Source organism: Ptychodera flava, chromosome 15 (genome assembly GCF_041260155.1).
Source record: "Ptychodera flava strain L36383 chromosome 15, AS_Pfla_20210202, whole genome shotgun sequence".
Classification (NCBI taxonomy): domain Eukaryota; kingdom Metazoa; phylum Hemichordata; class Enteropneusta; family Ptychoderidae; genus Ptychodera; species Ptychodera flava.
Genome location: NC_091942.1, coordinates 5,931,442 through 5,948,030, shown reverse-complemented (window position 1 = coordinate 5,948,030; position 16,589 = coordinate 5,931,442). Strand labels below are relative to the sequence as shown.

The window sequence follows — 16,589 nt, the reverse complement described above, 5'->3', positions numbered from 1 at the left end:
ATGTTAGGTGAGTTGTTTCGATGAATATTGTTCCACCAAGTTATGGTACGCATTACACAGCATATTTTACTGCTGTTAGTGATACTCTATCAAGGTAGTATGCGCCTCCAAAGTGAAAAACTTAAACTTTTGCTCAAACTTTCCTCATCGACCATCATAGCAGTACGGACATCGAATCTGTTGGATTCTCAAGTACCTTTAGTTGAGTATAACTCAGGTCATTAGAAATGAGGGACACAACTGCTGAAGATGAGTGAAAGTCTGCTGACAAACCCCATCTAACCGGCAGGAATCAGAAGAATCGCATCGTATACTTGTGTTTTTTTGGGTCGAACTTTGGCGGTGTCCAAGCAGAAGGTAAACAACTGACCAAAACGTATTGGCCAAGATTGTCGAGCGTTTGCAGTAAAGCCGGGTATGAGTTTGATCCGGTTGATCTCAGATGGGGCATAACCACTGAAAAGAACTCGAATGCGGTCACATTGGAAGTGTGTCTACACTAAGAGAGGTTCAGGAGGTTGAAAGAAGTGACGTGTTTGTAGGATTCTTTGACCAAGTTTGTATCAGACTATTTTGTCAGTAAGTACATGTATACCTTGCCAAGTTATTGGCCTGTCATTTTTCAATTTATTAAAAGTTTCTTATTTGACACATTTTGATCACGTGCCCCAACCATTCAAACCATGCTGACTCATTTTCACGAAAATGAACGTCCGTTATGACGAATACACAAGTTTTGCCATGTGATTCGATAGTTCATTACATTTCTCGTCAGTCTAAACCTATTTTCGATGACATAATAATTGAAGTTGAACGAGATATTATCAGGTTTCTGTGTATAGGGTTTTTTGTACCTAGCGTTACACTTGCTCTTAATTAAACATGATCATGAAACGCAAAGAGTGTGGTCGTTAGTAAGTACGGATACCGTATGAGGTGTCGTTGGATCAGCCCTGGTGTTGAGTAAGGCATTGAAGGTCGTCGGAAATCAAAGAGGAAATCAATTAGTGTCAAGGATACTGCAAGACTGGATTTATATCAGTAAATTAATAGCAGATGCCATAGCTCATCTACATGAAAAGAGTTTTCTCCACTGTGATTTTTAAAAACAGACAACATTTTTCTATCAATGAGACATAAAACCTGGTTCTAGCCATCGTAGATTTTTGGAAAGAAAAGGTAGTATCATAGGGTCTTACAATCTGTCATCCAAAGAAAAAGAGAATGTACAGAAAAAAAATCCTCATATTGCACCAGAAGTTGTGCAAGGAAAAGTTCGTAAATTAACTGCAAGTGATGTGTTCAGTCTTGGAAAGGTTTTAATTTCAATTTGAATTTGTGTTGATACCCTAAAGTAACCGATGTGGGTAGAACTTGTGTGTGGAAGGACAATGAAAGAAGACCAACAGCTGGTGCCATGGAGTTGCAGCAAGTCTGTCAGTGCTCATATCACATACATGAACATGTAAACTTTTGTGACAATACAAATATCAAGGTGTTTGAGTTTTAAATAATCTCTCTGTTTCATGTATCACCAACATGTCTTTCGGATTTCTGTCAAAGTTGACACATTTAAAATAAGCCTGAAAGGCATTCAACTGAATTTTGATATTGTCTTGTTTAGTATATATTGTATGTATGTTATTTTAAAAAATTGATTCAAAAATTGGAGAAAACAGATTTTCAAGCAAACTTAGATTTGACACCTGGTCCTCCCATCCCTCTTTGCCGGCCAGAAAAAGCAGGCAAAGTTCTGTTGACCGTCAACGAGGGTGCCAGTTTGTCCGGTTACTCTGTATATATACTTGTTCTGTCTCTCTGCTATCGTTTCTATTGTAAAGAGGATTAAACATCCATTTTCCCATCAACACAATCCATATGTACAGTCAGTGGAATATGGATACATGTCGAGAATCAACTTTAATTGGTTAACTTAGTAATAGCTGTTATACTCCCTGACTGAAGCCATGCTCAGTGTTTCACAGTGTAGAAAATCACACAATTACACAACGAAAATGCTGAGTTTTAGCATAATATAAGCTTTGAAAATATATGCTTGTGAAAACTGTGTTGTGATTTTAAATTTCTTGAGTTCAGTGGTTGGGAGCTTGCATTTAAAAACTGAAGCTGAAAGAAAGGCTCTTTGAAAACTATATGCTACTGCCACTGTCAATACTCATTAATACCACACAGTCAGCCACCTTTCCCTTCTCTGTTATTGTTGAGCAACTGTTATAGGTTGAGTGACCGTATCCTGGTGAATGTTGAAAGTACACTGCAATCGTGTTAGACTGGAAGATCCGTCGCTCGAGGGCGCTCTCTGTGCTCAGGGTAAGAGGCCCGAGGGGAGGGGAGCGTCCTCGAGTGACGGATCTTCCAGTCTACAATATTAATCATGTCTGCCGTTCCAAATTTGTCTAACATTTCTGATGTTCCTTATATTGCAAATTACAAAAGACATCTACATGTAACGGTGCAAATGGAATACTACCGCCGTCCGAAAGTTTTTTGAAGTGTTTCTCCGAGCCACATTCAAATATAATATTTTGTCAGTGTTATCAGGATGGAGTAATTCCCGAATTTACTCCCGTGTCAGTACGTCTTCTCCGCGTTCCTGTAAATAATGCAATCGTAGCACGCCATCCGTCAGTGACGGAACAATGCCACCTCATGACAAGAGATTCACTGATCCGTCGCTTGTGGCGCTATGCACAGAGAACACTGAAGTGCATTTGATTTGTCTGTGGAGGGCAAACGTTCTATGGGCATCTCTGAAATTGTATGAAATCTCATACTTGATTATAGACAGTCACGGTTTATAGGGCATACAGCGAGAAAAGTTTGGGAAAATATTACTTAACAACACGATATTTAGTATAACATCGCAGAATATCTCTCGATACCAGGTAATTTGTAGGCACTGAGTTCTGATTGGATGCATGGTGTAGATCGCAATTTGAGTAGCCAATCAATGTTTTTTGATTTGACTGCAAGATTGGCATTCGGGCTCCTGTGTATATCTGTAGTGTATGGAATAAATGTTTATGTAATCCTTAGACGTTTTATTGATCATATAACTCTACCTTATAGTTAATTGTAACAATAGATGGAGATGATTGGTACAAATACCATAAAGCAGTGATTTTATTTGTCATGTGCAAAGAAAAAAATGCAGCATCTTCTCTTTCTTCATTGGTCCGTGGTATTTATTTATGTTAACAATACACGCAATGGATCTAGACCGATATCATCTGTGAGTCTGTTTTTTATGTTGAATTCGTCCAAAATGCAAGAAATGAAATTCTTCAGAGCAGCATTGTTAGAAAGCAACCCATTGTAATGATATGAATGTGTAGAAAGTGTACATATATGCCTGTACAGACTTCCATCAAAACCATGGACTTATTTGTGACTTTACAATAAAAGACAAAAATACTATGAAAACTGACTCTGGTGTATTTTATTTATCAGAGGCAGAGTCTGAGTCCCTTGCACCAACATAATTTCTAGTTGACATTGACTGTGTATATAGCTTCAGTTCTTTGTGCCTGTGTAAGTTTTATCAAGCTGATTATTTTGAAATATAACTGATAAATAATCTATGCTTCTGACAATGCATTGTACAATGCTGTAGATGATTGGTCACTTGTACATCTTCCATTACCCATTTGAACATTTCAACCAATCAAATCTAATATTTTAAGAGCTTTACTAGAGTCTACTAGCCTGTGCTGGCAGGGTGTGTGTTACTGTTGTGATGTACTTAGACAATACATATCTGCTGCTGAATTGAAATTCCAAATACATTTTGTCATGCATCCATTTTCTTACCGCATTTTTGATGGGGAAATAGTTTCTGGCACAACGAGTAAAAATCTTATCTATTGTTCTGCCTCTCTTGTTCTTCAGGTTGTTCCACAGGGTATTGCAAACCATTCATCTAGAATTTATGATCAATAAATGTCATGTACTAAATATGTTTTATTATACACGCCTTACCTGTGTCTAGTGTGTGCCTATTACTTTACCCTAGCTATCTCAGTATAGTATTTCATCTAGATCTGTTAATTGCCCTCCCTAATCCCCTTCATTAGTTTGCTCTGCCAAATCATATAACTGATTAGCAGCTCACAAGTTTTACCTTATGAGCTACTAACTAGTTTAGTGAAAGGGATAATCGTTCACATTCCGGTGGTGGGGACTAATCAAGTGGATGAGAGAGAGAGAGCACAGTCCCTCTACTGATATTGACTGTTTTCTTTGAAACTTTATTCAGCGATGGCGAGGACAAAGTAATAGACACACAGGGAACACTGGTAAAGCTTGTGTAATGAACAAATGTTTAACATTCAAACATCAAGGACAAATATTTTTGCAATCCCCTATGGTTGTAGTGGCCTGTGCAGGCAGGTAGCAAATGCGCCAGGTGTTGAAGCTTATGAAGTCATAGCTATTGTGTAGGTACATAGCAAATGTATTGTGTAATGCGTTCACAAGTATTTTTAAAGCTGGGATTTTTTGCGATTTTATCTAACATCTAAACTTATTCAAAAAGTTGTGCCCAGATTTCTTCATAAGTTCTCAGAGCTCAGATTGACCGAATAACTTCAGTGTTAGTGAGGCTAAGATATTCTGTACCACAGCTCATTAATCACTGGTGCTGAACACATCCCAACGGAGTATCAACTCAATCTCCCACTAGTCTTAAGACACCAAAGATGACCAACTACTTAAATGGAGGTTGTGATGCCGGCCAAGTTCCAAATGGATTTGGTAACTGTTTAGACTGCAGTCTCTGTGGAGTTATCAACTTCAGAGAATGTGCACAATGTAAGCATTCGTTAAACTTGTTATGACAAGATGGAAAAAATGATTATTCATTTTATGAATGACAAGTGCATGTTTGTCAAAACTGCCTTCCCACATTCAGCTTTTTGATAATTTAGATTGTTGCCATCACAGAATGGGAGTGAAGGCGTTCATTGGGTACACGCAGCGGGTGGGATGGGGGTTCCCAAGGTATTTATAGAGATGAGGCGTTCCCGTACATGCTCACAATACCCTATTGTTTGCCGTTGGCCTTTGACCCTCATCCCTCACTCTCCTCTATGGAGTATTTGTCTTTCTATAAAAAGGCCAAGATTTTTTCTTTTTCTTTAGGTAATCTCCTAACATCTACACAATCTTCTACTATTGTTTCCGTGCATACCTTGCCGACTACAGCCGGAAATGGCACCGAAGAAGGTAAGCTGACGCATACCTCCCTCAAAACTTGAGTGCCATATTCCTTGGCGTCGATATGAACAGCGCCACCAACGAAATGTTTTACACACTTCAGTAAATGCCACAGACAAAATAATTGTTTTAATCAAATGTTATTACGTTGTTTCTGGACTAGTGTATCTTCCTCGGACAGTGTGATATGTTTATAATTTATATTTTTGTATGCGTCATTATAGGGGGCTCGCCGGGAACGAACCTGATGACGTTGAAGCTCGTCATATTGTGTGCTGGTACTTTGTTATTTGTTGGTCTGGTCATCATTCTCGTCAGAAGACAATACCGCAGTCGTCTGAATAGAGGAAACGGAGACACCTGCAATGTGATAAAAAATAAAGCGAAGAAACCTACTGACAGTAAGATCTTTATCCTACGATATACATAGGGGAGGAGTCGACCATTGGATCTTGGGAGGTGGTAGTCAAAAATGGGTGAGAGGTGGTGCTGAGCGAAAATGTATAAAAAATACAGCCTTGCTGCTTTTAGAAAACACAAAATGATGTCGACCGACATAAGGAGGGGAAGTTTGGGGGAAATTGTCAAATTTTGGAAAGCGCAAAACAAATGTCGGCATCCCCAGTCCCTCCTAACCTCTACTTGTCCATCCATAAAAGTAGTCGGTTTTACCATAGACAGTACTGTTTATGGTTTTATGATATGGTGATTAGGAGTATATACTTGTTTGTCATCATTTCAGACAAGACGAAAACACTTTACATTCATATGGTGAAAACCTCAAATTTCACCCGTCAAGGGATGCCACCATTTACACGTAAAACTTTTACAGCGTCACTATCGATTCTCAATAACTTAGGGATAGACCATTAGATCTTAGGAGGTGGGATGGGAACAATCAGATTGTGAATATTTTGTGTTTACAATTGTAAATTTTTGAATTTTTTTTCCAAGTGAGTCATGGTGTGCTATTTTTTCTAAGTAAGCTGTCAGATTTTGCGTTCTGATTTTATTTTATTTTATTTTATTTTGCAAACTAGTCTGACGATTTTTTTCCTAATTTTTTCACTTTAATTTTTTTTCTGTTTTTGACCACCCATCCCAAGATCTAATGGTTCGTCCCTTATGTGAATATGAAAACTTGTTGAAAATTCAACTACCCTAAACATCTGGGGAATTTGCTTGCGACATGATAACACCAATCCCAATTCTTTTCCACAGCTTGTGCACAGCTTGACCCTAAAAACCATGTCACAGTGGACATCGTTGATCAAGATGACGCCCCCTTGGCAAACACTTATCATGGACAGCCGTCAGCGCCACCACAGGTAGCCAACAGAGAAGTAGGTCAAGACACATTAGTTCCCGATCAGCCTGACGACATTCAGCAGTCATGTTCTTGCGTTGAGGGAAACACTGGATGCATTTTTCATTGTAAAGAGACAGTTGAAGGACGAACCAATGCCGCAGAAACTGTCCCGTCGGGTACAGCGCTTTCCGACGGGGTGTGCAAACTGCCGACCTAGTAGCCAATGGTTTTCGATATGCGTGAATGTTATATCTTACATACTAGTAATATTAAATATTTCAATTACAAAGAAACTTGAGACTTCGATGAGGATTCTTGAGCATGTATGTATGTATGTATGTATGTATGTATGTATGTATGTATGTATGTATGTATGTATGTATGTATGTATGTATGTATGTATGTATGTATGTATGTATGTATGTATGTATGTATGTATGTATGTATGTATGTATGTATGTAATTAGTTAAATATCTACTAAAATTTGCAGGAGGCAATGATGATCTATGGTTAATCACTTTGGATACGTGCACCGACCAAAATGTCAAAAATGTGCTTACCATAGCAATCCGACTGCCGTTTTATCTTTGTCAGCAGAACAATGACGTAAGCGTACATAGGGGATTTCCCGTATCACATGCCACAGGTAACTGCTAATAGATCAATTTTACTAACCAGACGACCAGACAATGTCGATAATATTGAACAAGAAAGGGGGTCAAATCTCAGCTCACGAGAAAGTCCCGGCTTTATTTAAAGAACTATTGCCTAAAAAATGTTTTGTCACTAAACTGTTGTTGGTCCATTTTAAAACTGTACATTATAAATAACTTTGAACACTTCAGCCGCAGCGGCGTTGCGTTCAGTACCTAGACGCCAATCTTCAGGGGGATCAAAGACTGCCTCGACAGCCGTTTTACATTTTGGGTGAATTGAAATTGCCCGAATACTGAACAAGGCATCATAGACGGGTTGTGAGAGAGAGCCACCTCAGCTCAAAGCAAAAAACATGGGTTCTGTGACGAGCAAACGGCTGCTGAAACTGATGAAACGAAGCTCTGGTAAGGATTGTGGTTATGGATTCGTGGACGATGGTTTGGGTGGATGTTTTCCCTGCGACTTCTGTAAAATTAAACCTTTGGAAAGAGGTTGTGACAAATGTGGTGAGTGTTCTGCTTTACACGTTTTTAAATCATGAGATTTACTAAATAGCACGGGTAAATACAAAATATTCTGATATCTTCACAATAAGTTATCAACGCCTGCAAGTCCTGCAAATCACGGCGCTGCCAGTTCGGATGGTCCGAAAAAAAAACAACGGTGCGGCTATCTGTTTTAGGGTGGATTCAATCTGCTGACTCTGTCTCTCGCTCGAGCAATTTGCGAGTCCGCAACACGACTTGTAAACACACTTATAAAAAGCCGCGAGGGATATCCCCAGCTATTTTGAGAGCTGACCTGAAATTCCACAAGCTTAATCTCGGCTCGCCGGTGTCAAATGCCATGCAGGCCAGTCTATTTTGATGACATTTTTGATGACATCAGCACACTTTCACCTATCACCTTTGTCTTTTCTTGTCTCCACAGAGCCGGGTAGTCCACCATTCATGATCAGCTCTTTCGATACCAGCAGCACAAATGGTTTACTTGCTCAGACGACAAACGAATCTCCGATATCCGACGCGAGGAATGGAATCACTCCGCACACAAGTAAGTATATAAAAAGTCGATGTATAATCTTCTAATCTACGACTGTTCGATTGCGTCGAACTAATAATGGCGCAGCTAGGCAGGGTGGTTTTTCGGCTTAAGACAGCAACTTCGCCAGGCGGAATTGTTTCTTCCGGCCAGGAGACTTCGTTACGCCGACCTAACCAAGCCGAGTGGACCGGACAATACTTACTCAAGTGGGAGAAGGCTCAGGCCGCTTCGGTCTGCCGTGAGTCATAACTAAACAATTAACTTTATTTCACATTTTTTCGGTTCTTCTCTTTTTTCAAGAACCCGACTACTCCGCCAATGGACAGATGTTGCTAGTAGTTCCTGTAGCTCTAGTGCTCGTGTGTGCAGTCATGTTACTGTGGTATTGGTTTAGAAATCGTGATCAGAAGAAAACACACCATGACATTGAAGAAACCGACGTGAAGCGTTTCTTCACTGGTAAGAACAATCTATTGTCGCTCTACTTTTATAACTACTGTATTTCTACGGAGCAAAAGCATTGCTCATAGAAATCATTACACTGCAACTGACAGTAAGGCCACTTAAAGAAAATTCTTTGCTTGTCGTCCTTGGATTTTTGAAAAAACCTACCAGCCAGCCAGGAAAAAAAACACAGATAGAAAACACAAGTGTATTAAAATAAGCTCATTTTTATTTTGTTTAAGAGAAAATAATATTTTTATTTGTAATAATGTTAACACTGTGTTCGTTTTCTCAATTTTCTCCAAAAACCTACCACCACGCGGACGGCAAACACAGAATTTTATTCAAAGCGCCTAATCTTGGAAACAAAACTTTCGGCATCATGGTATTATTACACGTGTCCTTCATTATGATCGTCGTGTTGTTTCGCTGTTGTTCTGTAAAATCTTAAAAAAGCTTCAAAGTGTACTCGTCACAAGCGAAAGAATATCGTGAGCCCTGGTATCATCATCGTCATCATCATCATCATCGTCGTCATCGTCGTCACCATCTTCATCATCATCATTTGTTGTTGTTGTTGTTGTTGTTGTTGTTGTTGTTGTTGTTGTTGCTGTTGTTGTTGTCGATGATGATGATGTTGATGATGATGATGATGATGATGATGGTGATGATGATGTTGATGATGATGATGATGATGATGATGATGATGATGATGATGATGATGATGATGAGGTTTCAATCATCTTTTCAGCATGTACGACATTCAAAGATGGAAAATACGAAACTTTCACAAATGAACCATCGGACATCGATTACCAGAATGAAGGTAAAGCCGATTTGTCAGACGGCGAGATTGACGAGCACGGAATCCAACAGCCGGGCGACGGAATCCAAGCAGACGATACTCCGAATTCTGCCGACGGCAGTGACAGCGTTATTTCCAGTCCGTCTAATAGTTGGAATATTCACAGCAAGGTTGCCATGCCTGCAGCGGACAGGGACAACGAGAGAGCATCACTTGTTATCGGCAACGAAAATGCTTCGTGAGCATGTCAGACAAACTTTGAATCGAAAGTATTTTGATCTGTCATCGCAAATCTTGTACAGTGACAGACTTCATGCAGTAGAACGCCGTCGAGACTGTTTCGTGACAGATCACACAGACCTGAGATCTCTCTCGGCACAAACCCCATCAATTTAATTTACATTTACTATCATAATCAAGTACATTTTTATCAACATCCCGCCGAGACGTCTGATGTTTTCAGAGAAAACAATGAACAGGCTCACACCAAGCCTATAGTAGTTGGGCTCAGGCTTGTCAAGATCTGTGTTGAGATGAAAATCAGATGATGATACTGAGACAAGTTCACGCTCATTCAATGAACGGAAAACACTCCATTTCTCTGCTTGAACAAAATTATTTATATTATTGTATTTTAAAAAAATTTCATAGACATGAAACACGTATCTTTGAAGCATCAATAAACGTATACTATGTATGTATGTATGTATGTATGTATGTATGTATGTATGTATGTATGTATGTATGTATTATATATATGTATATGTGTATTGACAGAGAGGTTGACAGAAACAGTAGCAGACACGGCGAGATAATGTACTTCACAAGACCGTATCTTTATTGGCGTATATAATTATTATACATACGCATGTTGTCTGATTGTGTGCTTTCCAATGATTTACAAAACCATGGACTATCTCAAGGGTGTGCTGTATTTAGATTCCACTGGTAAGTTTATTAGTGAACTGTGCTGAGCTCGTGTGTAAGTCTGGCGGTTACATAGGCCTTCTTGAAATCTCTATGAATGTAACACTAATGTCGTCAACACTTCGGGAAGGCATTCCCGTTTACCCTTATAAAATTTAACAAAGTGTGTTTCTGGTAACCGTGATTTAAATCTCAATTTCGTTCAAATATCTGGAGATTTGCAAAAGAAGATAAAAATTCACCCATAAATCTGATGACGTCGCGCTTAGTCATTCAGTTACTTTCACTTCGACAAGAGTGGACCTGTTGATATTCAGATATTGGAATATGCGCAATCACACTCACACAAGCATAAATATGTTTTATTGCTCAGTGCTCTGAGCTCAATTCTTCACACGTTTACTGGCTAGACAGTGTTTTACTAGGGAAGATTCCCTCAAATCTTCCCAATCCAGCCCTCGCAAAGAAACGCGGACCGGACAACTAAAACTTCACTTACGTACAGCGCTAAAGACATCACAAACGTACACAGTTTGAGAACACAAACCGTAATGTACTATAGAAGATTATTAGCTGATTGTTGTTCGTAGTACCAAATTTGGCCAAATATAAAATGTGCGTTTCCAGTAACCCGACCTATCCTGGTAAACCCGCAGACCCTAGACATTTTTACACATTTTCCAAAAATTTCGAGTAAAATATCCAAATCTTACCTAATTTTACGAGTCTCAGCCAACAAAAAAGAAAAATCTTCCGACCCAATTACCCTGTTTTCGGGAGGCATGTTCTCGGAATTACACAATTCTTTTTATTGGCCTGAAACTTGTAAGATCTGAAAGACAAAAGGGGGGCTTTATTACCTCCACGGTCAGTAGTGTCAACTTTGAACAGTCGCTTTCAACAGTGGCGGAAAAGTAAGTCGGGCAATTATTTGCAAATTGTTGAATTTAACTCGAATATTTCCCGGGACATTCAGACAGAGAAAGTCATACACCGATATTGCGGAGTTACATCGTGGAAACATCCGTCATGCAAGTCAGCCATGATTTGCTTCCTGACAACGATAGATCATCCAAGCAACAGCTGACATGTATCAAACAGCGAAGTCTCTTTTTCATACTTACGAGTACTAGACGAGTTCTTTTCGATCAGTTGAGTCCCCTCAAATGTCCAGTTGCCCACAGAAAACGTGCACATACCAGGGGAGGGGAACGGTATTTTGGACTTTGCACAGCCTGTACAAGTGAGCAGCAGTTGATGGCTTCTATATTGAAACCACACGGACTGGAAATGCAACATCTCAGTCCCAGTGGATTCATAAAAAGATATTATGACGAAAAATGCAACGCTGCGAGCACCTGTGTAAGAGAAAAACGGCTTATTAAATCAGAACAACAGTATACCAAGGCATAATGTTCATCATAGTCACAAGTTCCATAGTGACAAACTCGATATGACAAACACAAACAGCACAGCACAGGTAGACTACAAGTACCGGACCGGTACACCGGTTCGTTCTAAGAAAACAAAGTAAACCACTCAAGTCGCCAAAAGAGCGTACGTCATCCACCCACAAATGACCCGAGCTCAGTGACGTTCGCAGGGTTATCACGATAACAAGCAAATAAACAAACGAGAAGACTCTAGTATTTGACAATACGCAGCTGAATACGTAAACACGCTCAGGTTGTACGGACGCATTTTGCTGAATAATCCTCGCGCAGATGACGACATCGGGGTTTTCCAAGCTCACTGTACATATCATGGCAGAAAAACTTGGCCAAACTTCAAACATCGTACTGACGTTGCTCGAATTCACTCGATCTTCAGTATTAACAAGTTGCCGTACGCATCCGAGCAGAGTTGTGTTTTTGTTTGATCTCAAAACCTTGCGATATCAACCGGAAGTGTTCTTGCACTCTTAAAGTATGAATTTGAATTATCCGTGTGAACCGAACGAATTCTCAAATGGACTGGATTGCCTTGGGTGCATCGCGTGCTTAAAGTTATGGATGCTAGGCTGTGAAACATGTAAGTACTTTCCTTATAACATATGTGTGGCATGGTTTTTTTTTGTGTGTGTGTGTTTGAGAGACTGACAGACAGACAGACAGAGATGGGAGGGGTGGGGTAGGGAGGATTGGTCGGGTTGAATTGTGAATCTGCCTCCGATTTGATTAACACTGTCATAGTTTTACATTACATTTGAACGACGGATTTGCCCCCTTAGTATCAGCAAAGCCAATAGTAAAACACGAGGGTCTCCGTGCTAGTCTCCGAAGAAGAAATAGGAGTTAAAGGAAAAGGAATGAAATATTACGAATCAGGAGTTTTAAAAAATATATGGTCTTTCGTCAGACAAAATCATTCCAATAAAGTTTATTTCAATTAAGGACGTTGATAAAAAAGTTTATCAATTCAGTAGTGTGCAAAGTAACTAAAATTTACGCCAGATTGAAGAACTTTAACCGGTTTTCTGGCAATCGATTCTGAGTGACACATGTTGTGAGAGACACTGTCGATAGTTCAGGTCTGTTGGTAAGTACACTTAACTCAGCTGCAGTAACAATAACCCACTGAAGTTGGGAGAATGAATATTCGAAGATAAAAAATCAAATCCTGTGAAAGGCTGTTTGCGGACTAAGGGTTTGGTTCGTAAACAAACAAACAAACAAGCAAAGACAAGAAAACAGCTGCTATCTTGTCGCCATTTCTGTGGTAAAAGTGTCTCCAAGTCTATTTTAAGACATGATTGTAGGACTATTGTCTTCATACATACCATTCTGTTGAGTGTAGCCCAGCCGTAAAATCTGAATGAACCAGGCAATTTTATATTCATCGTTGACGACCCGTGTCAAAGTACGTCAAACAAAGCAGAATGCTCTGTGTATACGTGACAGCCATTGTCGTAAACAGCACACCTCTTTACGTTAGGCGGGTTACTTGATCTTTGCTTTTGTGGGTTCGTGGAGCATACAAAAACTCTGGCTCGCGAGAAAGGTGATATCTTGTTTCTGAACAAAACGGGTTACACCTTGCTCATCCCACTAACCTCGCTATCATTGGTGTTGAAAGATGAAATTGTCGATCACACGGGTAAACTAGGGGTGGGAGAGCTGCTGGGTAAAGAACTGACTATAGTATTTTGATTTTGCAGGTAATTTCCCGACAACTACACCGAGCGTAACGGTATCGGATGACAATGATAAATTGTTCACTGATGGATTATCAACAGAGTTGCAGACCCCTAAAACAGAATGGACCATAACTAACGGTATGTACTAGTTGCTATGAGCACGCAACTCTTGGTTACAGCCAAAACGGAGTCAGCGTGGACTCTATCTTGTGCCGCGCGACAAAATAAACGCAGCCACTGACGTGTTTTACGGACAAAACACACAAACAATGTAGCAAATGTCATGAAATCTTTTTCTACTGGAAAGACGTGCTGGCGTTACCAGGCCTTACTTGTTTGAACGTGTTGACTTCGCCATTGATGTGTAAGACAAATATATCTATGTCTTGAACAAAACACTTGAAAAACTCTAAATTTCAATGTTATCGATGATTTTATCCAACTCACAAAAAGAAGCAACGGTTTTCTGTCTTTAGGAAGAACAACTGACGCTAAAGCGGATAGCGTCAGTGGAAAAACACACTACGGACCGGACCCTAATACGGATAGTCAGTGGCATGGGGGGTTGAGGTGTTGGTCAAACAGTCAACGGTGTGCTCGCTGTCGTTGGAATTTTATCTGGACGTTTATAACAGACGTGCGGTGATGAAGGTGGCATCGAATAATATAGATAAGGTGTATAATACCGGCATTTCGATTGCAACAATCTGTATTGAGCTGCTTGATGTGGTGTTTGTTCCCAATTTCACTGAAGCTACCACCTCGTTTGACAAAGAGGTTTGACTGTAGATGCAGACGCAGGAAACGTGATACCGCGCCGTTCAAACTCTTTCTGTACATAATTTACCATATTTTTGGTTTTATTCTCAACTCGTCATGAGGAACTTCTTGTAACAATAAGAATACAAATTGAATCGTTTGTTTGATTTGTTGGATTGATTGAATAGGCGGTGTGCATTTGATGACGTTTAGTTTGGGTGTTCTGTCTGAAAAAACGTCTATGGCTGCGTTTATTTTGTTGCCCGACACAAAAGAGAGTCCACGCTGACTCCGTTTTCGCTGTAATTACGAAATCTCCGGCCATTAGATCTTCGGAGGGGCAAAAACCGTAAAATCTGTAGAGCAAACTGCACAAATCATTTTTTACAGTCCTGCCGCTTTTGTCTTGAAGCTGAAAAAATGAGAAATCCTAAGAAATAGTATGCAATCTTATTCAACTCAAAACAACGCCAGTAAATCACACCGCAAATCAGATAAACGATACATTTTCTTATTCTTATCATTCTATTTCAAAAGAGTTAATGACCAGTCCCTTTTGTCTTTGCCAGGCCAAGGACCAACAAAATATAACATGTTCACATTTTCTATCAGTCTGTAGATCTGTTTCTGGAATTTACGAAAGTACTTGATCACAATACTGCTTGACAATGAATCTGTATTCACATGACTGTAAAAGTCACGCAATCACCTTTCGCTATGTTTCAATACATTCGATTTTGTTGACGAGAATTTACTCAGTCATGTCCTCAAAGAGCGATTCTTTCGCCTGGTGCAGGCATATGTGAGTCAAGTCAACATCATGTGAAATAAAATCTGGTCGTAAGTTTTCGGTACATACAAGACGTTATTTTGTGTTTGGTTTTTAATTTTGCGACTCACGACAGAGCAGATTTCTAACTGATTTCTAACAGTAACTGTGTTACAACGATGCCGGAGTACTCGTCAAACGATGGCGAATATACCCATCGCTAAACTAAAAATACGCATAACAACAGTACAGGCAAGACAACAAACTTCATGAAGCATTCCAGAATGAAAATGTCCCTTCAAGATTCAATGAAGAAACACTTATCAATTCGTAAATTGTTTTCCAGAATCTCTACATATGTGGATGGGGATATTATTTAGCGTTCTTGCAATGGCTGTGTTAATGGTGTCAGTAATCGCCTGCAGATATTGTAAACGTAATCAGAGTAATGGAAATACCAGCTGCGCCGAGAATAAAGTAAACACGTGTGTTAAAAAACCTAGAGGTAAGTATATCCTCGCTTTGCTTCAGTGAAAGCCTTCGAATCCAGTAAATGAACATATTTTCTTGTACTCCTATTCAGTAAAATATCAGCAAAAGACATACAAATGCCTTTGTTTCGTCCAAAAACTCAACGAATCAACTGCATGGAAGGCCAGTAATGTGAAGTGAAGTCAGTGTCTCACTCGCTCTGCTGCCAAAGAGACCGTTACAGCGCATCTGAACTTCTTATTTTTGGATATATTTGTACAGGATTTCCAACAATCTGGTAACTGTTTCACATAAAAAGCACTGTCTCGAAATATGACCAAAACACATAATTTAAAAAGAAATCAAAAACAACTAAATAAAAAATGTGAATCTTTTGGTTTGCTAGCTTCCTGTGTCAAGTTCAACGTCAAAACAAACATAGCGACAGCCTACTTTGAAGAAAACGAGGTAGCGATCAAGATGGACGCCGACGAGCGCGAGGAAAATAAGAAAAAGCAGACAGACTTTGTGCGGGGAGAGAGAAATAATGTTGAGAAGCCGACGAGTGTTCAGCATTCTCACCGTGATGAAGAAAGACACGTTACCCATCCGTACAGAGAGACAGATTCTGGAAGATCAGGACCGTACAAGACAGTGTTGCCAACATGCACGATCTCCTCGAGCCTTTAGTAAAGACCATATGACTGCAAATGACTTTAAACTCATCAGAATCGCTCATATTTAGTGCATGTATGGACAAAGTGATTCAGAACTCATTTACCCTATGGGACAATTTCTCTTACGATGCGGAGCTAAGGATGAGTTGTAACGAGAGTAAAGGTCTCGAATTTGGTCTTTTTATGCACTAACGATATAACCATGTAAGATTTTATATCGATATGATCATTGCCTTAAACATAGCGTCAGTGAAATATATTAAAGACATTAACTTCATTACAGTCCATTAAAACTGAAAGAAATTAGACCAACAAAAACTGTCTGGTCTCGGTTTTTTGTCTCCATTCAGCAGAT

General features: G+C 39.6%; 3 protein-coding genes across 3 annotated transcripts; all 3 read left to right on the top strand.

Moving 5' to 3' along the window:
- Nucleotides 1-4,582: 4,582 nt before the first annotated feature.
- LOC139151008 (uncharacterized) lies at nucleotides 4,583-6,849 on the top strand. The gene is made up of 4 exons (XM_070723523.1): nucleotides 4,583-4,830; nucleotides 5,161-5,244; nucleotides 5,460-5,636; nucleotides 6,457-6,849. Exons 1-4 carry the CDS (start codon nucleotides 4,719-4,721, stop codon nucleotides 6,759-6,761), a joined length of 678 nt encoding a protein of 225 aa, XP_070579624.1. The 5' UTR covers nucleotides 4,583-4,718; the 3' UTR covers nucleotides 6,762-6,849.
- A 513-nt stretch (nucleotides 6,850-7,362) lies between these two features.
- LOC139151006 (uncharacterized) lies at nucleotides 7,363-10,200 on the top strand. The gene is made up of 4 exons (XM_070723521.1): nucleotides 7,363-7,708; nucleotides 8,133-8,255; nucleotides 8,547-8,705; nucleotides 9,442-10,200. Exons 1-4 carry the CDS (start codon nucleotides 7,555-7,557, stop codon nucleotides 9,735-9,737), a joined length of 732 nt encoding a protein of 243 aa, XP_070579622.1. The 5' UTR covers nucleotides 7,363-7,554; the 3' UTR covers nucleotides 9,738-10,200.
- Nucleotides 10,201-12,096: 1,896 nt separating this feature from the next.
- On the top strand, nucleotides 12,097-16,552 carry LOC139151007 (uncharacterized). The gene is made up of 4 exons (XM_070723522.1): nucleotides 12,097-12,453; nucleotides 13,580-13,696; nucleotides 15,433-15,591; nucleotides 15,964-16,552. The coding sequence occupies exons 1-4, from the start codon at nucleotides 12,351-12,353 to the stop codon at nucleotides 16,245-16,247; spliced, it is 663 nt and encodes a 220-aa protein (XP_070579623.1). The 5' UTR covers nucleotides 12,097-12,350; the 3' UTR covers nucleotides 16,248-16,552.
- Nucleotides 16,553-16,589: the final 37 nt, after the last annotated feature.